The sequence below is a fragment of the Sinocyclocheilus anshuiensis genome, unplaced genomic scaffold (assembly GCF_001515605.1).
Source record: "Sinocyclocheilus anshuiensis isolate Anshui unplaced genomic scaffold, SAMN03320099.WGS_v1.1 scaffold13, whole genome shotgun sequence".
Lineage (NCBI taxonomy): Eukaryota > Metazoa > Chordata > Actinopteri > Cypriniformes > Cyprinidae > Sinocyclocheilus > Sinocyclocheilus anshuiensis.
The window spans coordinates 829,291-855,839 of NW_015538026.1; the positions used below are offsets into that span (position 1 = coordinate 829,291).

At 36.0% G+C, this 26,549-nt stretch overlaps 2 protein-coding genes and 1 pseudogene across 4 annotated transcripts in view; all 3 read right to left on the reverse strand.

Annotated features, from left to right (window-relative positions):
- The window catches only part of LOC107679013 (potassium voltage-gated channel subfamily C member 4-like), a 27,632-nt gene extending 16,667 nt beyond the window's left edge, over window positions 1–10,965 (reverse strand). The window contains exon 1 of the mRNA XM_016474422.1: window positions 10,288–10,965. Coding sequence (XP_016329908.1) covers window positions 10,288–10,905 — 618 coding nt within the window. The 5' untranslated portion in view covers window positions 10,906–10,965. The remainder of the gene's footprint in view (window positions 1–10,287) is intronic.
- A 2,502-nt stretch (window positions 10,966–13,467) lies between these two features.
- On the reverse strand, window positions 13,468–15,739 carry LOC107679030 (heat shock 70 kDa protein-like; annotated as a pseudogene).
- An 865-nt stretch (window positions 15,740–16,604) lies between these two features.
- Window positions 16,605–26,549, reverse strand: part of LOC107679038 (adenosylhomocysteinase 2) — a 28,768-nt gene continuing 18,823 nt past the window's right edge. For all 3 annotated transcript variants that reach the window (XM_016474452.1, XM_016474466.1, XM_016474458.1), the window contains exons 4-17: window positions 25,426–25,526; window positions 24,429–24,531; window positions 24,225–24,319; window positions 23,736–23,842; window positions 23,232–23,348; window positions 23,025–23,088; window positions 22,778–22,866; window positions 21,966–22,036; window positions 20,697–20,791; window positions 20,209–20,307; window positions 18,854–18,922; window positions 18,599–18,677; window positions 18,376–18,496; window positions 16,605–17,686 (exon numbers count right to left, since the gene is read on the reverse strand). In XM_016474452.1, coding sequence (XP_016329938.1) covers window positions 17,680–17,686; window positions 18,376–18,496; window positions 18,599–18,677; window positions 18,854–18,922; window positions 20,209–20,307; window positions 20,697–20,791; window positions 21,966–22,036; window positions 22,778–22,866; window positions 23,025–23,088; window positions 23,232–23,348; window positions 23,736–23,842; window positions 24,225–24,319; window positions 24,429–24,531; window positions 25,426–25,526 — 1,217 coding nt within the window. In that variant the 3' untranslated portion in view covers window positions 16,605–17,679. The remainder of the gene's footprint in view (window positions 17,687–18,375; window positions 18,497–18,598; window positions 18,678–18,853; window positions 18,923–20,208; window positions 20,308–20,696; window positions 20,792–21,965; window positions 22,037–22,777; window positions 22,867–23,024; window positions 23,089–23,231; window positions 23,349–23,735; window positions 23,843–24,224; window positions 24,320–24,428; window positions 24,532–25,425; window positions 25,527–26,549) is intronic.

Genomic DNA, 26,549 nt, shown 5'->3' on the forward strand with positions numbered 1-26,549 from the left:
CTTGATAAACAGAATATAAAATTACTTGCATCATGTTTAGTGTCATGTCATTTCGAATATGCATGTATTTCTTGGATGTCTGATTTGTCTTGTGGTTGGTTGGATAAGTTACAAAAATCTCAGAATAAATTGATAAGGTTAGTTTCAGGGTTTAGTCGTTTTACATATGTGGAGGTTTCCCACTTTAAGTGAATTGATTGGTTACCTATAGTAAGCAGATTAGAACATATTAAATTAAAAATGGTACATAAGATTATCAATAACAGAGCTCCTTCATATTTTAATGTATTTTTTCCTAGGGTAAATGAGCAACATTGTTATAAAACTAGGCAAAGTCTCATGGATATTACATTATGTCGTTTTAAAACTATGTATGGTCGTAGGTCTTTTAGATATTCTGGGGCACTTTTGTGGAATAAGTTACCTCTGGACATTAAAGGTATTTCGAATATGGTTAGTTTTAGTTTAAAAGCTAAAAGTTTGTTCTTAAGTAGGTTGTTTTGTTGATGTAAATTTTTGTAAATGTGGAATTTTATTGTAATTTTGGTATTTATAATGCAGTGCCAGTGTACCTGTTACCGGGAGTGAAGTTTGTGCTTTACATCAAGGACCACAATGGAAATAAGTTTTGTTTTAAACTTTATTGTGTTATCCTTGACGAATAGAGTGTATTCACTACTTTTTTTGTCAAAAATAAACAAGCAAACAAACAAAATGGGTTGCAAACCTTTAGCCAATGTTAAATTTTGAAGTTACTCTAAAAATGATTGTTTTCATATTTATTCTCCATTGTTATAAATAATAAATTATTTTTTGTGGTCAAGTTATCTTGTGTTTTTCTCAAACACAATCAGCCCAACATTACAAAACACCACTGCAGTGAACGTGTCATGGCAGCAAGCTGTGAGTATAGGTCTGTGAGCGAGTTTAGCTTATGAAGGATATCTACATTTTGGTTTATCTAAACGGCAAATGGTTTACCCCACTTCTAAACAGACAAAGCCAACCTGTTCATACTCTGTTGCACAGAACTACGAAAGTGCTAGAAACATAAGTCCACTATTTAGACACTGTCATTTTGTTCATATAAGGCTCAGACTGTGGACCACTGCACACTGCATTCCTGGACCAACTTGTACAGGTATAAATTTGGTGCGAGTTTTATTAGAAAGATACATACAGCAATGAATATGCGCTCGAGTCTTCTGTTTAAACGTTCATACCGTCTGTTCATATTTACGGCCTCTCTTATGACTTGATTTTTTTTTTTCGAACACACAGTTTACATGATTTCGAGATTACATAATTACAATAAACAGGGTGTGCTTTAAATCCAGCACCTTGCCAAAAAAACTGCAGTAACTTTTCAGTGTTTAAGCCACTGTTTAAAACCCATCCCACCTGTAAAGTTTCCATTTGCTTTATATCTATCTAATGTTTCTAATACTTATTCTAATACTCTCTGCATCCATACGCCAATGGGTGAATAGGTGACTGTACTGTACCTGTCATATATTAATAATTTTTAATGAAAAAATTGTGAATCTGGCAGGCTGCAGGCAGTCAGAAACGAACGTAAAGAATCCGAGGGATTCGATTCCTTAAATACAATACTTGCATCTCCTTCTTTGTTAATTGCATTATAGAAAATAAATCATAAAATAAATAAAATGCTAAATAATTCTCTGGTTTTTAGACAGTTGAGGATGAGGAAATCAACAGATTATACATTATTCGTACTAAACTGTTTCATATCTTGAAAATCATTAACAATACAATTTGCAATAATAAATAATTTTAGGCCATAACACCCACCCAAAAAGCCCACTACACCAACAACGGTCAAGGCAAAGAAACTACACCTTTTCACTCTCAGTGTGTGTGTGTGTGTGTGTGTGTGTGTGTGAGAGAGAGAGAGAGAGAGAGAGATGCAAAAACAACCAAACCACAACAGAATAGATGTCAATTTGAGAAGCAAGAGCTTCATTTGCACACATTTCATTCCTAGCCATTTCTCAAGTTCAGCGAAGTGTTCAGAATCCAGAGCAATTCAGTCATATCTACTGTGTTATATTATTCAGAAAATAAAACAGTTATTGCAATGATTCACATTTAGTTAGAGGCAATTGTTTACGCTTGTATAAATTTAGATCTTCGACAGCACAAGGCATGAATACTTACACAGTTGCATATTTTATATTATTCTTAACAGCAGGCAAGATTCCATGTAAACATTAAGGTTCAAGTGCTTAGAAAAATAATAATATACTTCAGTGTTGGATTTGCTGTTCTATTAAATCAGAGAATTGGTCTCAATACTTTTGCAAAGGCACTTGTAACTGCATTATGACTAAGCAATATAATGGCCTATCAAAATTATTTTGTTGGCAATATAAAATTAAGAATCATGTTTTACGTATTTTACTTAAACATTACAATTTTAAATCTACCTGGCTACAGTGGCTGGTTGAAATGATAAAATAATTAAATAAATGGCCAGTTTATAAGCCATTTCAGAATAAATACATTGAATAATACCACACAGGCAAAAGTGGTGTCATTCTCAAAAAATCAGCACAATTGTGATTTGTACAAAGGCTGCGATTTTTAAAGAATGAATATACAGTATATGCAGTATGTTTCATAGTGAAGAGCAGCACTGTGATCAGAGCACCTTGCATAAGTTTGCAGTAAATACTACTCCATGTCTGGAAGTGCTTTGAGTTTAAACTGCTTAAAACATGCATTTGAGACTTTATTTTCTTTGGTGGATGCATAAGAGGCTCATATTTCATATTAAAGACATGGACTCCATTTTTGATTCCTCAGTTTTGTATACCTCCTGACGAAAATTAAGAAATTACTGTAACAGATTTTTATCATAATACAATATTTTACAATAAGACCTTAGACCTTTCTAATGATTTATAGTTATAGCCCAATGCATGTTAATAGGTCACCCCACAGTTTTCCGTAAAATAAATATTTTATGTAAAATAAATAGTTTATGTAAAATAAAATTATTATTATTAAATACTCTGCTTTTTATTTTAATAATAAAGGTGTTATTACAATTATAATTCTTATTTTGTTTAATATTTTTTATTTATATTAATAATAATCATAATAAATATTAGGGTCATATGATGCAATTTCAAACTTTTACTTTCGCAAAAGTGTTACAAGCTGTTCGTGCATAGATAAGATCTCTAAAGTTGCAAAGACTAAAGTCTCAAATCCAAATTGCCGCAAGCCCGCCAGCCGCTCCTTCGTCGAATCTGCCGGCCGCGTCGTTCTCAAGCCCGGCGGCCGTTCCTCATTCAAGCCCGTCGGCCGTCGCTCACTCAAGCCCGCTGTGTGTTTCGTTGTGAAAGCGAAACTACTTTGTTGGTTTGGTGTGTGTTTGCATGTGATGGCCTTCCAAAAGAGGACACAACTAGACATCAGTGGTTAAGTTGTATTTACAACACTGTTCCAGAACAGTTCAAACCAAATATTCAGATGTATGCAGCGCATTTTACAGAGGACAAGGACTGTTTCCTGGGAGAGTAGCCTACAATGCAGGTATTCTGACAAATAATGCTGACTCACAGTCTGTAAGAACGTTTACATATTTAAGGAGTAACATTTCCATCACACGCTTGAGGTATTCAGCCAATCACAATGCACTGGATAGCTGGCCAATCAGCGTACACCTCGCTTTTCAGAATGATGAGCTTTGTAAGGAAAGGCAGGGCATAGAGGAGCAACAATAATGTACATTATTGTGGAAAATAATGTGTTTTTTTAACCTTAAACCGCATAAACACATTGCGTTACACCAAATACACAACATAATGTTCTTTTTAGCAACGTCATATGACCCATTTAAGTCAGTATGTCAGTATGCATACTGACATATAAGCACTACATTTTTGGCCAAATTGTGCAGCTGTACAAACAAGCACAACAAACCTGATGTTCTTTATCATTTTTGTTGTTCATTTGTTTTAAAAATGGCATTTTAAATTGCAGTCGCATTTTTAACCAGAAATATTACAATTAGATTTTTCACCTAAATTGTGCAGCCGTAGATCAATCAATAATTTCTCCACTAGAGCCCCTTTAAAATGCAAGAGCAGTTCTAAAGGCTTTTTAATAGCACACAACCATTCAAACTCATGCTACCAGAAGTAAGACACACATCCAGACAGTGTCTGCCCTTGGTCAATTACCCAGTGAGAGATTAATTACCATGACGGTGAGAACGTAATGCTGTAATTATGAGGTAGGGCTTACATATCACATGCAATCACACACCAAACCAACAAAAACAATCAAGACATATCCAGCAAATTTCAACTGCTATAGAACAGCTTAAAGGGATAGTCCACCTGAACATGAAAGTTCTGTCATCATTTACTATATGATATGCTCATGTTGTTCCAAACCTGTACGACTTGTTTCTGTGTAACACAAAAATAGATATTTAGAAAAATGTTGGTAACTAAGTAGTTTTGGTTGCCATTGACTTTCATTGTATGGACAAAAAAATACAATGACAGTCAGTAGTCGGTAGTCGGTACTGATACCACCAAAAGTACTTTGTACAAAGTACAATAGATACTCGATAAACAAGTCGATACCATGGTATAAAAACAATAATACTTAAAAATTAACTCCTTTATTTAAACCTTTTAACATTACAAAAACACAACATTAGTGGCACTTGGCCTTCAAATAATAAATAAAATGAAACTTAGAATGAGTTTAGCATAGTGTTGTCACTGTACTTACATTTCAGTAGTCGGTACCAATACCACTACCAAATTCCACAGTTCTCTACCAATTTTGGAACCATAGCAAAAAAATATTGTAATGCAATTAATATTAATATAAGTAAACACATTAAAACATTAGCATGTAACTTTCAAATATTGTTCAATTAAGTATCTATTCTGACACATCAGATTGGTTTTGTTCCGTCCGTTCCTATGGTTCTCACAATGCCAAACATCGCAATTTCAGATCATTCAGTCCCACATTTTAAAAGTCGTCACTCCTGAAACTTTGCAGTGTGTACTTAGCATGAAAAATACAACTTTTATTCAAATTATGAATGGGTTATGCACAGAAAGTGAGCAAAGATGTTCCCTTATAATCAATGAGGCTAATTTAATTTCAGTTCATCCGCAGCACAAGCTCACTGACTGAGTGAAAACTCCTGTTATAATCAAAAAATGTCTATATACTGCACAATGAATCTCTTATTTACATCGTGTTTATATTTTGTTGGTTAGAGCGAAACTTCGAGAGAGTGCAGAGCTCAAGCTGAACGAACTCTGGCCATTCTGACTTACACGCCTCTGATTGGCCACTGCATTCACACGCTCAACAAACATATCTGTGACTGGCTACAATGCTTAGCGCTGCAAAAACACATTGAAAATTGAAACCTTTGATGCTCTTCACAGACACTATGGGAGCATTTGAAAGCAGCCGCCTGTCAGCAGGTCGATACTCTGTACTACTGGTACTGTGGAAAGGCTGGTATCATTACGCTTTTAAAATTTAAGTATTGACTTTTGACAACACTAGTGTGAACCAAAACTTTTTGGTTACCAACATTGTTCAAAATATCTTCTTGTGTTTTCAGCAGAAAAAAAATCGGGAACAACATGAGGGCGAGTAAATGATGACAGAATTTTCATATTTGGGTGGACTATCACTTTAACTTGTTAACTTATTAGACTACATTTGGGTCAAATTATTATTTTTAATAGGATAAGAAAACTAAACTTTTAAAAATAATAAATTTTATTAAGTAGATTTTGATATTTTTATTGGAAAACAAGATGAAAATACTTTTTAGGAAAATTATTTTTTTTTTCAATCTCTTTCTATGTCTCGTCTGCCGAATTGGATCCTGTGATTAATAAAAGCCCAGATGGCTTTTCCTCCTGTCTAACTGTATTAGTTGGCGTGAGCAGCCGTCAGTATATGGTAACATGAGCCCTGCAGCCCATAATGCTCTCCAGGCAGAGATAATTCTGAGAGCCGAAGAATAGCAGGGTCCAAGAAGCCCAACCATTTGCTCCTTGTCATTTCTGAGCAATTGGAATATAATGACATCTTGTTTGCTCTGAGAGGTTTATTCTTTAGAAGGTGTACCTGTTCTGTTTCACCTCTTTCTTCCTGAATACTGGTTTTCTTTGATCCCCATTTAGTCTATCAGGCCTGTTTGCTGGATATCATCTAAATTAATTAGGAAAACAAACAGCTAGCTTAATAATGATGAAGAAATTATGGACCTCAAGGCAATGGCTCAGCTGTGTGTAGATGTTAACAACCAAAGCAGCTCAGCTATGACAAACACACTACATATCAATGAAACCTGACGTCTGTTTTGCACCCTGAAGAAAATGAGCACATTGAATGACAGCATTGTTTTTTTTTAAGTGACCTCTGTGCCAAGCAACTAAAGCAATTAATCACCTCTAAATTTCTCTAAGGAAAGAAATTGATTTCTCAGTCAAAATAAAGGAGCCAAATGTCCAGGGTTCAATACTGCAACAGATTTAGCCTTACAATAAAAAGCTTTCACATTACCGATTTAAACAGCTCATTACAGCAGAGACTGTATGCTCTGCCAAGGGTGCTCTCTTACTTGTGATGTAATTACAACTGAATCCAACCTTGAAATGTGCCTCGAAACACAGATATGAAAGATATGATTAGCTATAAAAAGCACCGTCAATATTGGTGTGATAACAAAATCCCTGGGCGAGTTTGAAATTAATACTTTTATTTTGTACTTTTATTCAGCAAAGACGCATTAAACTGATCAAAAGTGACAGTAAAACAATTATTACTGTATGTTACAAAAGATTTCGATTTCAAATAAATGCTGTTCTTTTGAACTTTCTTGATCAGAGAATACTGAAAAAAATGCATCATGGTTTCCACAAACATAGTAGCAGCAGCACAACTGTTTTCAATGTTTATCATAATATGAACGTTTCTTGAGCACAAAATCATATTAGAATGATTTCTGAATGATCATGTGATACTGTAGACTGGAGCAATGGCTGCTGACAATTCAGCTTTGTCATCACAGGCATAAATTACATTTTATCATATAAAAAAATAGAAAACAGTTGTTTTAAATTGTAATATTTCACAATACTACAGTTGTTACTGTATTTTGATTAAGTAAATTCAGCACTGGTGAGCAATTCATGACCGTCTAATGCAGGGACGTGCACAGACATTTTGAGGGGCAGGGGCTCAAGTGGGAAAAGGGCACTTCTCATACTTATTTAATTTTTTTTCTAAATAAAACATTAAATATATTAGGGGTGTGCGAAATCTCAATATTTTCTGGGATTTTATCGATAACGATAATTAGACGATATTTTGCTGAGTGTGTTATTGTGCTGATATCATAAGGACTACCGTGGACAGCTGACTCTTAAAGTTTTTGATATTCTGCATATTCTGTGTGGTGATCAGTTCACAGCAGTGATAGAAATTAATCTTTTCCAATAAGTTTAAATAGATTTTTTTTACCTTTTATGGGCATTTTTACCTTTATAAAGCCAATTTTTTCTAAAAGTGTGCATCATCTTTTCAGTCGAATTCTTAACTTGAATCAGTCAATTAAAATAATAAGTCATTTGGGCTGTTACCAAGAAACTGAAATCAGTATTGACAAAATTAATCTTTGCAATGCAGAGAAAACACAGAAGCTGCATCTGAAGTGGCATTTAGATGCATTTACACACTGTTTAATGCAGGACAAGAATGTTTTAACCTGCAGTTACAAATGCTTTAATACTGTTTTGATATTTTAAACATAAAACGTTCAATACTGATATTTGAAATTCATTCAATTCAGGAACGAAACACTGTCATGTTGCTCAGAGACGCAAATTGGAATTATATTTGTTGGCGAAATAGAGCAAAAGGAGTCAATATTGTGTCTAAAACGTAAGTGTCTTAATATTAAATTCTTGTTTATTGAACTGAGGTATAAAATCAATATCACATAACATAATCATGCTGCTTTTTGGTGGAAAAAAACGTCAGTCTTCGCGTGATACTGATTAACTATATGGAAGTATATAAATATACATTTCTGCCCCGATATCTTTAATTTTGTGATCATTCTAAATGCAATTTAATAAACTGAATCATGCAGTCAAAGAAGGCGCACTGGTCTAACCTGCTAAACTTTAGCTAACTTACATGGTAGCTCTCATGAGTCAAGGATTTAGCAAGACAAATTAACTATTTTTGCCTTTTGTCTTTTGGATAATTAGCTGTAAATTCGACTGCTCTGCACAGGTTGAGCCCTACCTGTGCACGTGCCTGGTCTAAAGTGAGAAAGCACAGAGCACATTATAACACAAATAATTCAAACTAACCAGCTGAATGACTGTGAGTGGGGATTAAACACTTTATTTTAATAGCATCATGGCAATACTTGCTGAGAGTCCATCCTGCCCATCATCCCATCATCATTTGATGGATTCGAAACTGACATGTAGACATTTAAAAGCACTATACTATGCTCTCTTACTCTTTTATTTTCTCTTTTACACCTACAGATTGAATCTTGCCTAAAACTGAGCCTCAAATTCTAAAGATCACTCTGACTGCTTTAAGGCAATTCCAGTGCATTTATCTGCTAGTAAATCACCAACCTATAATAAAGGAGCCATTTAGACATATACAACACTTCTGATAAGTGGGCATATGGCACAGAATGAGTTTTAATTAAACATAAATTATTCTGTCTCTGAAGCATCACAGAAAGTTCTCTGAGTGACATTCATCCATCACAGCAAGACAGGATTTCACACATCTGACATCAGAGTGTGCCACAGTAACACTAGAGCAGGTGGCATTTGGGTGAGTGCATGTTTGAGTGTGAGACAGGTGCAGTTCAATAGATAGTTGGAGCTGATTGTTTCCACTGGTGGTAACCACAGAGTAAGGATGATCTGATCATGACATTTATTCCAAACTAACTTACAGATTGAGAGTAAAGACTGAAAGCTCTAATGACCATAATGCAACACCTGTTAGCATGCATTATCTGTTAGAAGTGTGTAACTGAAACTAAATACTGCAAGATGCAAATGGTTTCTAATTTATATGTGCATATTATGATCAGTTTATGGTTAATACCATGAATATGGTACACTTTAGTGTCCCATTATTACTTTTTTTTAAAGCATTATTAATCACATATCAAAAAAACTACAAAAGCTGTCACCTTTTTGAAAGGTACAAATATGTACCATGAACATACTTATATGAACACTTTAGGTACTATGTACCTTTAAGGTACTTATATGCGCCTTATAGGGGTAAATAAAGTAACTATTATCTTAATAAAGGTTCCAAAAGGGGGGTTTCGCAGCAATTCCATGTAGAAGAACCATTTTGGACTCGCCAAAAACCTTTAGGTGAACATTTCTTAAAATAAACTTTTTTTTTCTTAGTGTGAAGAACATTTTAAAGAACTCTTCTTTAGAAAATTCTTAATAAGTACTTTAGAACATTCTAAATAATGTTTTTCAATTGTAAAGAACCTTTTCTGCAAAGGTTCTGTGGATGTTAAAGGTTCTTCATAGAACCACAGACGCCAAAAAAAAGAAACTTTACTTTTAAAACTGTAGTTTTAAACAAATGAAATGCCTGTCCAGCCTCAGAGGTCTTGACCTTTGCAACTGTATCCAATATTTTTTTTTACATAATGTGTTAAATTGATATTCAGTTCATTTGTTACGTAAAACTATTTTAATGTTCGACTACTTTTAATTACCAAATATTTAGCTGTATTTCACATTTTCTGTTATGATTTTTATTTTTCCTTCATTACAGTTTACTACTATTACTACTACTACTAATAATCCTTAGAAATGTGACACCCAATAAATGACATCATTTGGGCCCTTCCTTGAAATAAAGGTTCATTTTGAAATTTTGAATGCTTTCTTTGTATAAAGAAGATTAAAGCAGATCTAAAAGTTTCATTATAGGTTCTTCAAATAATTGTTCTGGCTTCTGAGTTCTTTAAAGCAATTACGGAACAAAAAGTAAACCTACCCACGTTTATTACAGTATACTGTATAGCCTGTATTGATACAATGAACAGAAATAAAACTGCTCACGTGATTCTTAGTTTGACCTCTGATAAAGGTTATGAATCTCCTCCTCGACCATTTGTTGAAAATGAAAACAAAATGTAAAGGTCTTATTTTTCCCCCTATTCGTGTAATGTGCATTCTAATATCTTACCCGGGCTGCACGCGAAGAATATGGATCTTCAAAGAGCGCCCATATTTTTGGTTGCCAAACTTCACAGGATCCCCTGGAGCGGTCAGGGTTGTCCTCAATTCCGAAGCGTCTGGGCATGTCCTGGTCATCCTCCGCATCCTCCGGATCTGGTGGTTCGAAAATATCAAGCGCCTCTTCTGCGTCCCTATGCTGGCGGTAGGTCATCCAGCAACAGGGCTCCACGTCCGTCTCATCGATGCCCCAAAATGCCAACTCCTCCTCGAACAGAGGGCCGCACACATCCGCCGGGCAGTGGAGCTTGCCAGTCCTGTAGTAGTTCAGCACATAGCCGAATATGCTCGGGTGTCGGTCAAAAAATAATTCGCTGGAGGTGGGTGTCTGCCCCGTGTCTGCGACCGGGTTCACCTGGTGGTCCGTGTCGGCGAGCCAGGCGAGTCTCGTGCCCGGTATGGTCCTAAGGGTGCTCCTGTAGGTTTCGTGGCGCGTGCCACCGACGTTGATGATGATTTTGTCCGAGCTTTCGCCTCTGGCCATCTCTTCCTTCAGACATGATTTGGAAGGAGGTTTGCTGCCTGACTTGCGTCCGCGGTACGACGAAACACACACCGAGCTGATCATAGATTTAGATAGAGAGGCTTTTACCTAGTAACTCTTGGCTTTCTAAACCTGCGCAGCTGTCGTCAGTTATGAATGTCGAACAACTGTTGAGTTGACCATCAACAACATGACCATCAGAGGCGCGAAGAACCACCTGTTAAGGGAGAAACACTTCTTGATTCTCAGTCTATGGGTGGATGCTTGCGTTGTTCCTCATTCATGGGCACTTTGACACGCTAGTAAACACCAAAACCCGAGCAAACCGTCCGCGTATCACGAGCGAATTGAACGCGCACGCTTAGGCATTTCTCATTACATTTACAAAGAAAAACGTAGAAAAAAATTAGTTCAAATAAAAGTCAAACTACTCTAAAAATGACTCTCCATTTCATCTCTTTCAAAACTCATGTCACCTTGTCGTTGAATGAGTAAATCACACTCGGCTGTCACCTGCGCGCGCATTATTCCTTATCACAACGTGAGTTTAAAATAAAACCGCATGCGAAAAACGTCTGCGATGTTAACTTTGATTGTACATCTATATCAGGTTGCCGAAGGATGAGACGGTATCATCAGTTTGTCGGAAAAGATCTGTTGCATCTTGTGACAGTCGACACAACCCATGGGAGGAGGATGATGATGATGATGATGATGATGCTCCAGCGCCTCAGTAACCCCTACAGCGCTGCATCACGTATGAACGTGAGCTCAATTTCATTAGTAGGCTACAGGGGAAAGCTTCAGTTTTTCAGATTATGGACCCCTTTTCACGGTCTATGACGACACATTTCGTATTAATAAACATCGGAAATATTGTTGTTCAAATTGTATTTGCATTCTATTTATTGTGCATTTGTAACACTATATTTTGTGCTTTACTATCCTGGCGTTAAATAAAATAAATAAATAAAAATACTAAACTGCTGCTAATATATTGATATGTTTCTATAATCTGACAGCCTTGTAATCAGTCGTTCTATATTTCTATCGTTTCCATACTCAAAAATGTGAAAGGGTCCATTGAGTCAAAATTCCACGTCCAATCAAGAGAGTCCACTCAAGTGCAGGAGAACTGGAGGCTGACGAGTCCAAGGGCAATTTTTAAATATATATATATTTAAGTATTAATATATACATTATATAGAAAAATATGTTATATGTTATAAATGTTTTTTAAAAATTAAAGACTTAAATATAGGGGTGTAACGGTACACAAATATGACAGTTCGGTACGTACCTCTGTTTTAACGTCACGGTTCGGTATGATTTCGGTGCAGCAGGGGGAAAAATTTTTTTTTTTTAAATGGTTTACTGAACAAGTTGCTCTTTCTTTAAATACATTCAGTTATAGTTTAAATGTTCTTAGTGATACAAATCTACCTCAGTTTATGCTTAAAACTATAGGGAGCCCTTTTACATTATAAGGTTACAATGCCTAACAACTTAACCCAAACTTAAATTTAATTACTATTTATTTTTAAATAGATGATCAACACTCAACTTAAAAAAAAAGAAATAAATAATAATAATTGTATGCAAACGTGTAAACTGCACATAACACAGTTTTTAAATTAATTTATAAATAATAACATTTCTAAGCTATTTGTTAAAATATATTCAATTACACAATGGCTGTCATAGCATGTTTCATAACAGATTAATTTAAACATACTGTACATTAAATAATTAAGACTAACAGGTTTAGTAAAATATAATGAGTATATGGTGTAATATTTTCCGCGGTTTGAAACACTGATTGAGCAATTACATGAGGCATGAGATGTTCAGTCATGTTTATTCGCGTTAAAACTAGTAGTACAGAGGACGGAATGACCGCGTTCACTCGCGCTCTGCTCTGCACAAATCAGCGGGGCGTCACGGCTCAGACACGGGATCCGAAGCTGATCGCAGCCGCTCTAGTCAATGCTTGTGTTGGGATTATACCAGCACGTTTCTGAACCGTCCCAGAAGCGGCTCTCCAAGGCGTTTATACAGCGATCTGTCATGCCACATCAAAGACTGTCAAAACGCCATTTATTATTTGAATTTCCGGAGAAAAAAAAAAAACTGTATTCGTTCGGTTCACATGCGTACCGAACCGAAAGGCCGTACCGAAACGGTTCGGTACGAATACGTGTACCGTTACACCCCTACTTAAATATAAAGAATCTGATGTTTTACATTTGAGGTAAATTTGTCTTACAACGTCACCTAGTGTACAAGTAAAGTAGAGCAGGTTTAACGTCATGCATTTTCTACCTTGCCATGGTTTGGTTATCCCTTGCCTTTTCATGGTTTAAAATTAGCATTTATGTTTTTATACATGTATATAATAAATACATATAATAAATTATAAGAAAACATTCTATATTAATTTACTCCACTCCACTCCACTCATTAATTTCTCAGCTGACACAGCTTAAAGACAGTTGTCTTACAACATTTAAATTCAGGCACATTTCACAAACAAGATATAAAACAACTTAGCTCTTATAAATCTGGAAGTATCATAAAGTAAGGTCACCATATCGTATTTAACATTGAAAGTAATATTGCACTATGGTAAGGCAAATTGTCTCTTCTTTAATCCACCTCTTCAATGGTGGGGCCCTGTGATTCAGGCTGGGCTTGGAATCCACAGCCACCTGCGGGAGGAACTCCTCCTTGATAGAGCCGACTGATGATTGGATTACACACACTTTCCAGTTCCTTCTGATGGTGCTCATACTCTTACTTTTCAGCCAGTTGATTGTTCTCCAACCAAGTGATAACCTCCTTACACTTATCAATGACCTTCTTCTTTTCTTCTTCACTAATCTTTCCTTTCAACTTTTCATCCTCAACACTATTCTTCATGTTGAAGGCATAAGACTCCAATGCATTCTTCGCTGCAATCTTCTCTGTCTGTGCCTCATCCTCGGCTTTGTACTTTTCTGCATCCTGCACCATCCGCTCGATCTCTTCTTTGCTCAGTCGACCTTTGTCATTGGTGATGGTGATTTTGTTCTCTTTCCCTGTGCTCTTTTCCACGGCGGATACATTCAGTATGCCATTGGCATCAATGTCAAAGGTCACCTCAATTTGGGGTACACCTCGTGGCGCTGGTGGGATACCCGTAAGCTCAAACTTGCCAAGCAAATTGTTATCTTTGGTCATGGCCCTCTCACCTTCAAACACCTGGATCAGGACGCCTGGCTGGTTATCAGAATATGTGGAGAAGATCTGCATCTGCTTAGTGGGAATGGTGGTGTTGCGTTTGATGAGAGCAGTCATAACTCCTCCTGCGGTCTCGATACCCAAGGACAAACGAGCCACGTCCAGAAGCAACAAGTTCTGAACGTTTTCCGAGGTGTCGCCCATCAGGATGGCGGCCTGCACTGCTGCTCCATATGCCACCGCCTCATCTGGGTTGATGCTCTTGTTGAGATCCCTGCCATTGAAGAAATCCTGCAAAAGCTTTTGGATTTTGGGGATCCTGGTGGAGCCGCCAACCAGAACAATGTCGTGGATCTGGGACTTGTCCATTTTAGCGTCTCTCAAAGCCTTCTCGACTGGTTCCAGCGTGCCTCTAAAGAGCTCAGCGTTAAGCTCTTCAAAGCGAGCCCTTGTGATGAAAGTATAGAAATCAATGCCTTCAAACGGAATCGATCTCGATGCTGGCCTGAGTGCTAGATGAGAGGGTCCGTTTAGCTCTTTCGCAGGCCGTGTGAAGCCTTCTCACTGCTCTCTTATATTCTGACTGATGTCCTTCTTGTGCTTCCTCTTAAACTCTTCAACAAAGTGCTTCACCATCCAGTTGTCAAAGTCTTCCCCACCCAGGTGAGTGTCTCCTGCTGTGGCTTTCACTTCAAAGATCCCATCCTCAATCGTCAGGATGGACACATCAAAGGTGCCTCCACCCAGGTCGAAGATCAGTACATTCCTTTCTTCTCTCCTGCCCTTGTCCAGCCCGTAGGCGATGGCAGCCGCTGTGGGCTCATTGATAATTCGCAGAACGTTCAATCCGGCGATCACCCCCGCGTCTTTGGTCGCTTGCCTCTGAGAATCGTTAAAGTACGCTGGGACCGTGATTACGGCGTTATTGACTCTCTGACCCAGGTAGGCCTCGGCGATCTCTCTCATTTACACTAGGACCATGGATGAGATCTCCTCAGGGTAGAATGTCTTGGTCTCTCCTTTGTACTCAACTTGAACTTTTGGTTTGCCATCTTCACAGATGACCTTGAAGGGCCAAAGCTTTCATGTCAGACTGGACCACTGGATTATTAAATTTTCTACCAATCAGTCGTTTGGCATCAAATATTGTGTTGTTGGGGTTCATGGCGACCTGGTTCTTGGCTGCGTCTCCGATGAGTCTTTCTGTGTCTGTGAAGGCAACGTAGCTTGGAGTGGTTCTGTTTCCTTGATCATTAGCAATGATTTCCACCTTGCCATGCAGGAACACCCCCACACAAGAGTAAGTGGTTCCCAGATCAATGCCAATGGACACACCTTTAGACATCTTGATTATCAATAGTTAAATATCACCTGCAACACAGAAAAATAAAATCAATCAATCAATCCTGAGTTATCTAATAATAAGTTATTAATATAATTATTTAAATTATTAATTTTAATATATTTATATACATATAAAAGATTTCTCTAAATATTAGACTCGTTAAACAACTTGTTTAATAATCCAAAAAAATCTACTTAAATGTTTATTAGCTATATTTTAATTTTATATTTGTATATAAAATATACAACATATATAAATTATATAATAATATATTTTTAAAAGTTTTCAAAGTTAATTCAGAGTCACTTACAAGTCTTGTGAGTTTCTTCTAGCGCTTCAGAGAGCGGACTCTCCAGCTCTGCTTTACTACAGGTTGCTTGAGTTGTCTTGTCTCGTCTCGACTGCCTCGGCCTGAGCGACACTGAGAGATTTATACCTCCCATGCTGCTTCTAGAAAGACTAGACTTCTCTTGAGAGGCTGACGAGTCCTGAATTTTCCAGGCGCGCACTGATGATCTCGTACATACTGCAAAGAAACATCAGCTCTCCAAATATAGAAACAGAATAAGCTGGTAGAATCGTGATTACTATGCAACAGGTGGGTGGGGAAATAATAATTTTCTTATATATATTTTTAATTCTGTATTTTTATTTGAACTGATTTTAAAACTGCTCATTACTGTGTTATTATTCGGAAGTGTAATGTTGTTTAAAGCGTAGCTGTACTGTTAAAGCATTGTTTCTCTTCATTAGGCCTATTATAATTGTCGGGCTTTGTCATGTGATTTCTGTTACATTTCTCAGCGGTGGCCAGGATGGACCAAACTGGTCGTTTGGGATTACGGCATGTGCATTGCAACACATTCCCTAAACATTTCTGGGCGGATTTATGTTATATAAATTATTCGAAACAGTTATATAACTAAATTATTGTACTTTTTAGTCTACAGTTCGAAATACGCCAATTAAATGGGTTCAAGAGGTTCAAGAGCGGACTGGCTTTTTTGGGCCACCAGATGCTCACTTTTTGCCTTATATAAAACATTATTACTAATATTTTCCCGCCCAGATTCCTTTTACACACGCGTAATCTCATCGTAAAAAGCAATATTATTGCATTAGTGTTAATATAAAATATAGAATAAAATATAATAAGCTTCCTACACAATGATAGAAACGTTTGTGATATTAATAGCATAAATATGAGTCAAAATGCATATTGTGACAGCAAGATCTTTAATGTAGAGATTTGATTACATCAATGCAGAAGGGAACACATCTGACAAATGATGTATGCAAAGGTAAATCACAAGGTGCTGATTAGGCAAATATTCAAATGACAGCATTCACAGTGATATTTGCTTAAGACATTTGCAGTCCCTTAGAGATGGTGATCAAGACGTGTGCTTCTTGTGAGTCTAGCTGGCTATTTTTGGGTGTGTTTGGGGTCAATAATATTCTGCAAACCTCTCACAGAATTTCCCAAAATCTCAATTCAACTGTGGTTACATTTATTGTCATCTAAGATTAGCCTAAATAACATATAATGGTCTACGTTATTTTAATATAAGAATTTCTAAAAGGCCACAGAGAAGATGGAAGTGTGTTAGAAGGTGAAAGGGAGAAGAATCCCTATTGGTGACACAATTCATAAAATCCCCCAAGCGGGGTATTTTTTAGCAGCATGTGCTGCTGGGTCATGGAAGTTTCTGCACACAGTGGTGTGTATCATATTGCCAGAACAATCTAGCTTTTAGCAGTAAAACACAGTACATTCATTCAAAAAAAAGCTATTGTAGTTTCTTATGCAAGATCAATAAATCAGGAATAATATGCTGAGACTAAAATTTTTATATTAAAAAGCCACAAAGACAGTTTTTTTGGTCATTAACTATTGAGTGTAGTGTACGTAACCTTGGGTGAACAGAATAACCATGTAAAAACAAAGCATAGTAATAATTATCATATATTATCTTATTTGATCAGTAACTATCAGTAACCAATATTTGGCACATTTTTAGAGCCATAGACAGTGGTCCTTTTCATATTTCAGGTTAAAAGATGATTTACAACAAATGCTATAATACATGAATTCTAACAATGCATATAAGCCTAAAAGTGACATGAACTTATATTTTGTCACTGGATATTAGTAATACTATTAAATAAGAATAACATTGAGTAAAATCAAGTTTCGTTTTAAGAAATGTATATTAATAGAAAATAAATCTCTTGCTTCACTGGTTAATGCAGGTCTCTCCATCTTTGATGAAGGTTGAATCCATACAGTCACACTAATATCTGTAAGTAGAACAACAGAAAATGTTATTTTTGTCATAACTATTCAGTCTGGTATAAAGAATATTCATAATATGAAATTGTTTGTTTTTTATTGATTGTTCTGTGGTACAACTCCATTCAAAAATTTGGGGTCATTTTGTATTTCTTTTATTCAGTAAGGATGCATTAAGATAAAAATGACAGCAAAGACATTTATAATGTTACAAAATATTTCAGTTTCAAATAAATTCTGTTCCTTTGGACTTTCTATTAATCAAAGAATTCTGAAATATCACAGTTGCCACGAAAATTAAACGGCACAACTGTTTTCAACATTGATAATAAGAGATAATAATAAATGGTGAGCCTTGGTGAGCATGAGAGACTTCTTTCTTATAATCTTACTGTGCCCAAACTTTTCAACAGTAGTGAATGGTAAGCTGAAAAGCTGAAATAATAATTGTTTATTATAAAAAATTGTTCTAGACCAATATGTTGAAGACAATTAGCAATTTTACTGGTTTTGTGAGACTTTCATTGACAACCAGCAGAGGGAAGTAAGTGACCAAAATTTTATTCTTGGATATTTCATGAGAAGTTGTCCTAAAATAGGAACACCAGCCTTTCTTTATTACACTACATTACAGTAAAAATGTGTATATTGTACATAGTCAAAATCATTCTGAGTTGTTTTAGAGCCCCTGTCATACCTGTAGTAATTTGGTTTAAAGGGTCCGTTCTTATTGAGGCCCATATATTTGGCCTGTTCATCTGACAGCTCTGTAAGATGAGCATCGAAATTGGGTAGGTGCAAGCTGGCCACATATTCATCTGAAACACACACACACACACGTACATACATGATTTATCACAGGTAATGCACATAACTGCTTTATTTGAGTTGCAGTAGTGATTGGTTCAGATAACTCTTACCCATCTTCTTGGGCAGCAGGTAGACATCTTGTTTGTAGCGACCTTCTGGTGCATTATACAGCTCTATCAGGGCCAAAGCCTAACATTAAAATAAAGAGCACAACAGCCAGCGATTAGAGATGTTAAATCAGGCATAATAATCATACAGCTATGCAGCGGCACTCAGAACCACTAATATAAATGGATAAAATGTCATCTGTACAGAGGGTACAGACACTCTTCAGCTAAAACCCAAATCGTGACAGCTTAAATTACCTGGGTTGTGGCCGTGATTGATAGCACAAATGAGGGGACTGTTGAGCAGCTCAGGTTCAAGAGCCGGCCCTGAAAAACAGCACACAAATGACTGAGATTTACTGTGATGCAGTGGTAGAACACACAAAGAACAGAGATTTATTAGAGAAAACTGACACTTATTACAAATCACAATATAGTAATGTTTCACAAAAATGTTTGTAAAAAAATGTTGATTTTAAATAACCACGTGGCAATGCCTTTTTTGCATTAAGAATTAAATACTTATTTTTATTTGATTATTTTCTCTTTGTATTTGGAAACATATGAGTATTCACAACATTAGTGCATAAGCATTGTTAAAAAAGTAAGACTAATAGACTAATATTATATTTTATAAAAAATATATACTCCTGTTCAAAAGTTTAGGGACAGGAGGATTTTTGTTTTGTTTTTGAAAAAGAAAGTCTATTATTCTCACCAAGGCTGCATTTATTTGATCAAAAATACAGTAAAAACAGTAATATTGTGAAATATTATTAAAATTTGAAATAACTGTTTTTTATGAATATATTTTAAAATTCCTGTGATGCTGCAAAGCTGAATTTTCATCAGCTATTACTCCAGGATTCAGTGTCACATAATCCTTCAGAAATCACTTTAAATCATTTAAAGGGGTCATATGATGCTTTTTTAAAGATCATTATTTTGTGTATTTGGTGTAACAGAATATGTTGACATGCTTTAATGTTCAAAAAACATTATTTTTCAAAAGAGAAAGGAAAACTTGAAATCGCATCATATGACCCCTTTAATGCTGATTTGGTGCTCAAGAAACACTTCTTATGATCAATGTTGAAAAAACGTTGTGCTGCTTAATGTTTTTGTTAAAAAAAAATATTTTTTTGTATTATGTCATTTTTTATTAATTTAATACATCCTTGCTGAATAAAAAAATCTTACTGATACAAAACTTGTGAATGTTAGTATACAATATATAACTATATATTATTTGACTATATAAGTTATTTAATATACATTATAAAAACTAAAACTTTTACATATATGCACACATTTATGATCACACATGTATATTAATGCGTCAATTTGTGGCATTGCTCTATAATTGTAAAACAACAAAATTCTGCATTGTATTGTGCCTAACAACACCATTAAATAATGAAAATTTGCTCGTCTTGACTTGTTCAGGACACATCCTGCTCTGTTTTGATTCTTTGTGTTTAAATAACATTAAGCAGTCCTGAACTCCGACTACCATGCAAATATGACAAATATGTCTACTGTAGTATAAACAATAGAGTCCATCCATCATACTGCTGGCACTCATTCATGAAAAAAAGAGAAGAAGGAAAGACCTCTGCCAGTAAAATCACTCGTTTCCCGTCAGGCCAGATGACGTGGTCGACCTGTGAGCGCACCCTCTCCCAGGTGAGCTCTGGAGTCCGCAGACTCGCCTGGAAAAGAAAAAAAAACAGACACACATGAGTGCACACAAACTAACACTCACTTTAACTTCTGTCCAGTATAGGCTGATAAACCTGCAAAGCTAAAACACATACACACACAAACACAAAAAAGCATTCCCTATGAACAGCATCAGCGTACTTCACTTTGTTGTCAGAAACATGCTGCTAAGAGGCTTTCAGGTTGATTAAGTGACCCTGCTGCTCATGGAACATCTACAGCTGTTGAGGTAAAAAATTCTTTCCCTGGACTACATTCACCAATAAAGTACACTACAGAGGGAGCGGATGGAGTCTCCTCATAAATAACCCAAAATATTTTCAACAATTGCAGATGAATGTGAGGGAAGGCTATAAGAAGAAGTTTGAGACTCACTCACCACATCAATCTCAGTGTTGGAATGACCCATGTTACAGACAATACAGCCATTCTTCATTCGATCCAAGTGCTCCCTCGTCACAACATTCTTGTTCCCTGTAGAAACATTTCTTCAGGAAACCTCAATACACAATTTTTGTGCATATTAATTCAAATTAGTTTTTTTTTTCTTAAAAAATTTGTGAATTTATGAAGTGCAGTAGTCGAGTTCCAGAAGTAAATATCCCATTTATTTTTTTCCATAAGGCAACCGATATTTAACAATAACTTTATTTAAACCATTAATGACAGACCTACTGTTAACTGCGATGTTGTTACTAGTTTGACGGTATATGCTTCTGTTGAAGCTGCCAGCTGGCATTATTATTTTTAAATAATAGTGTTTAACAGTGAAATTACTGGTGAAAAACTACATTACCTATGATTCTGCAAAGAAAGTTCTCCACCAATCAGAGAATCACAACAAGCGAATCATGCCAAAAGAACACTTTATGATGTAAACGAGTCAATTTCCCTACACTCTCAATATTAAATATCTCCTTAAATATCTGTATTTCTATATATTTAATTTATGCATTTATTCTTTTATATTTATCCACCATTTTTAATTTGATTACATCATTCAAAATGCTTCATGGAATGATTTTTCCCTAATTAAAGCACAGTCTTTAATATGTCTTAACGTTTTACCTTTTTCTTTTTGTCCGATTTTCAAATACTTGTTTGCTTTAAATAAAAGTTAGTAATGTTGTTCTTCACCACAAAGCGGTTTAGTTACCTCTTTAACAAAGACTTGTTAAAAATCCCTTTGGGGGAAAATAAATGGGACATAAACGTCTGGACCTACGCTACTGAAAAAGTAGATGGGCACTGTCCACTAGAAAAAAAAAAATCAAATAAGGAACAAAATCATATTGAACAAATCTTTCCATATTTAGAAATATGAATATTTCAAATGAATACTATTTAAAATTATTAATAATAATGATTTTATATTACATTTCAAATGAATCTATTTATTAATAAATAATCTTAAATTAAATACTAAGTTGTGCCTTTGACAAGCAGAGACGATGCTTTACTATGTTTTTACACAAATACTTTTTTTTTCATTTTTCCAGACTACAGATTACTACAGCTGTCAAAGGAACCGTTTCACAGCAACTCAATGCAAGGGCATCTGGGAGGATGTGTTTGCACTGATAAGAGCTGCATGGAACAGAGGAAATGGATTTGAAAGTGGAAGCGAGCCAACTGTAACCAGACATACCCGTGCAGGTGATAACCATGTCCATTTGGCGAACCACCTCATTTAGCTTCACCACTCTGAAGCCATCCATACTATGAGAGAGATCAAAACAAATCAAACTGGTATCTCAGGTCTACGCACAGGCAGTGAGGGAAAACGTGTTGAAATATTCTTGATAAATAAGCAGTTCAGCTTATTCACAGACTTCCTGTGTAAAGACTTCCCACGGCCAAGTGTTTGGCTAATATGGGGAGCTTATATTATTTGTTTACACAAATTGTTTACTACAAAGCTGCTCTGTTAATACTAAGGAAACCTTTTAAATTGATATTTATTTTGAATTAATATAATGGCAGTAAATATAAAAAGTTGATATTTAATTACATTTGTTTTATTGTGCATGAGTTTTTCTTTCTTTTTAGTCTATATGAAATCTATTAAAAAAAGATTACAAAATGGACTTGTAATATAAAATATAGACATTTGTAAGGTATAGTCTCTCTTCAAGGAAAATAGGTCACAATATCGATGACTCATCTTCTACTACACTGATTTTTATCCAGTAGGATGCCCCCCCATTGCAATTAAATGAAATAAAATGTTAAAGTCCTGAAATTACTAAAACTAAAATAAAAATACATTTTATAAAGCTAATAAAAATGACAAAATCACAACAAATTTGCTAAAACCTACACTAAAATTAAAATGAAATAAAAAAATAAAGCCAATTCAAAATATTAATAAATACTACAATATTATATGAATAATACTAATGAAGTGCACATGGTGTTTGATTTAAATTTAGTTCATTTTTGTGGGTGTGCTTATCTTACCAAGCTTGAAGAGCACAAATAGGGTCAATCTCTGTCACACACACAATGGCTCCAAGCGCTTTCAGAGCTGAACAACAACCTTTTCCCACCTACACCAGAATCAATACAAGAATGAAAATAAAACACACATAAATGTTCTTAAAATATCCGTGCTTGTAGTAAACAAGGTCTGGCAATTTAGAGATAATTTTTTGCATTATGCAGATTATCTTCGGGGCATTTTGCGAAAGTGCAGATGTTGACTGACCTCTCCGTAACCACAAACCACGACCTGCTTCCCACCAAACATCACATCTGTCGTTCTCTTCAGACTAAGAAAAAAGAGGACGTCAACTGTGATTTTACCCTTCCTTAGATAAGCTTTATTCATGTTTGGTAAGGGGTCAGAGGAAGATATACTAAAAATATATATGTATATATAAAAAAGCACATCTCAGCATTGCATGTGTCTTACCCGTCCAAGATGGACTCCCTGCAGCAGTACAGATTATCAAACTTCTGCTTGGTGACTGAATCATTGACATTCATAGCGGGGACGCAAAGCTTGCCAGCTTTGGAGAGTTGGTACAGCCTAACAGAATGAATATAAAGACACAAATTTGATTCAAACATAAATACGTTGTTCAATAGGGCTGTCAATTAAAATATACAATCGTGATTATTCTAATTATTTTAATCATATAGGCTATACAGATTAATAGAATACACATCATGTAAATAACAAAGATTTGTCATTGTGTTAGGTTATTTTTGTGTATGCCAAAATCTATGCATATATGCTAAAATAAAATAAGATAAAAAAATATAAAATGAATAAAATAAATTAATTTAACAGTTACGCATTTGGCAGATGCTTTTATCCAAAACAACTTGCAAACACTGCATTCAAGATATACATTTTTAAAATAAAATAAAACTAAATTAAATGAAATTAAAATGTCCTACAGTTCTCCCCTACCTGTGTACACCTGTAACGCTCTCCTCCACGATTCCGCGTACTTTCTTAAAGACACTGGGATACTTCTTATACACCCAGTGGGTCAGATCACCCCCATCATCTAGGATCTGTGAGAAAATGTATAATGATTAATAGTCTGGAAACATACAAAAATCCTGATAATTGTTTTGAAGATTAAATAAATACTGATTTGGTAGCAGCGAATGAAGTTAATAGAAGCAGTGTGCTAAATATTGTAAATAGTGGTGGATATGTTTTCACAAAGTGTAAATAGCAACAGTTACCAACTTGCTTACACTAAGTACAAACCAGCAATAGATGCTATTCACATAAAGTGTAAATAGACGTAATATGCAGTTTGTACAATGGGTAAATTACTGAAAATAATCTTTTCCAACAAGGTTGGTTATTTGCACTCAGTGTAAACAGACACTGCCCACTGATTCAGTTCTTTTCATATCACTAGATATTAAGCGCAGAACATTATACCATGTTTGCTTGCCAGCCTTCCACGTTGACACAGCGATCAATGCACCACCAGAAGTCATCTTCTGATTCACCTTTCCAGGCAAAAACCGAAACACCTTTAAGGGGCATAAAATAAATAAAAAGTGAGTCCAGAATATCAGGCCGAATCAGACCAGGTTGGAATTGGTAGGTCAGACAACAGTATAAGTTTAGAGGGCTGTTTACCACTCTCTGCCAAAGCTGCGGCCACTTCATTCTGAGTGGAGTAAATGTTACAGGCAGTCCAGCGACACTGAGCACCCAGTGCCACAAGTGTCTCGATCAGGACCTGAAAGAAACCAGCACAGCATATCAAAAAGTTGGGAAGGCAAACTAAGTGTAACAAGTTTTGTATTTACATTTATTTGTACTAAGATATGTTCACACATAAGCAAATATACATTGCGACACTGTGGTTCTGAAAAACTCTGTTGTATTAAAAGTAACTAAGGTATTTGATATTCTCTTTTTTTAAATTAGCTGGGTCTTTTAATAGCGACAAAGCTGGTATAGTGTTATTTTAGTATTATTTATATAATTTTATAGTATTTATTAATATTTTCAACTCACTTTTATTTTAATATGTTCACTTGTATTAATATGCACTAGTATTTTTTTTTTTTAGTTTAAAAAAAAATATATTAGTTGTAGTAATTTTAGTACTTTAACTTTACTTTAAGTAAATTTAGTACTAATTTGTCAAGGCAACATTTTCATTTAAATTTTTAAAGTTTAAGTTTTTAATCTAATATGTATCTATATTTTTTATTTCATTTTTTTTTTTTAAATGAAAACATTTTTAATAGTTTTAATTTTAGTTAACAATGACAACACTGAACTCCTAAAAATACATACCTACAGTGAGTAGGCTAGCCAATGAATGGACAATATAGAATACTATTTATTAAAAGCAGTAAAGATGTACACTAAATTTAAATAAACATTGATTTTAAACAATATTTACTTAAAGTTCAATTATTCAATATATTGCCCTGGTCAATATACTGGTCTGGTTAGCTGGTAATTTCAGTAAACCAAAATGTCTTGCAAATCAGGTCCTAAAAGTGCTGTTAGTACAGCTAACTTTATTATTCATCCAAACAAAACATAGAAAAGTGTAAATATTTAGTGTTAGAGTCAAAGACTAGTAGTAGAAGAAGTGTGTGTGTGTGTGTGAACCTACCGCGGTCTGTGCAGTGATGTGAGTGCAGCCAACCACTTTAGACCCGGCGAGGGGTTTCTCCCCCTGAGCTCGCTTCCGCAGGGAAATGAGTGCAGACATATCTGTGGATGTGATAGAGACATGTTTGGAGATGAGACAGCTTTATTATGGAGGGCGGAGTCTAGAGTCTGAAACAGAGATCAAACCAAGTCCTGGAAAACAGACAAAAATCTTAGTATGCATGAAAAGTGGGGAAAAATTTAAAGGAATAGTTCAGCCACAAATTAAACTTCTGTTAGCATTTGCTCACACTCAAGTTGTTTGAAATCTCTATGTAAGAATACAGTTCCCTTTCAGTCAGTCACGTTCGACGTTACGTCAGTCGTGACTGACGAATTGGGATCTCGCCCGAGAGCCCAATCACCTTCGAGTGTTAACTAAACAAGCCAATGACAGTTGGCGTGCGTGTTTCGCCACGCGCACCCCGCCCCGCAGCGCGGGTATAAAAGGAGAGCGCGTGCAAACGCACATCAGCTTTTCGCTTCGGAGCCGAGCCTTCTACTAGGACGAATCTCCGCAAGTGTCTGCAAAGAAACAGCCTAGCGTTGGTGTTACGGCGCGTCAGCGGGGGTTGCCATTCAGACCTCCCCTGGGTGCTTCAGCGCTCTCTCTAAAAGAGTGTTTCCTTTTTTCCTAAAAGAGCAAATATCTAAAAGAGCTCCACGAGCGACGGGCGTCTTTTTAAAGATGGCTTCCCGCTCGTGCGTTTCTGGATGTGGTCAGTTCCTGGCTTCATCTGATGGTCATGATTGCTGTATCTCGTGCCTGGGCTTACAGCACACTGAAGCAGCGCTCATGGATGAGTCATGTTCTCAGTGTGGGAACATGACCATCGTGACGTTGCGGTCTAGATGCTTCCTCATTAAACGGGGGGGTATCCCCCTTGCCATGCCCCGTTCTAGCTCCTCCGGGTTTCGGAGGGCTACTTCGGTTCATGGTCAGGGAGACCTGAGGGTCACGGTGAGAGTTTCCCCGTCGAGTACGTCTCCGCGGGCCTCTCATTCCTCGAGCATGTCGCACCACCTGGTGTTCCCGGACGAGTGTGCTGGGTCCTCGGACAGGGCGGGGTCCAGCATCTTGTGCGG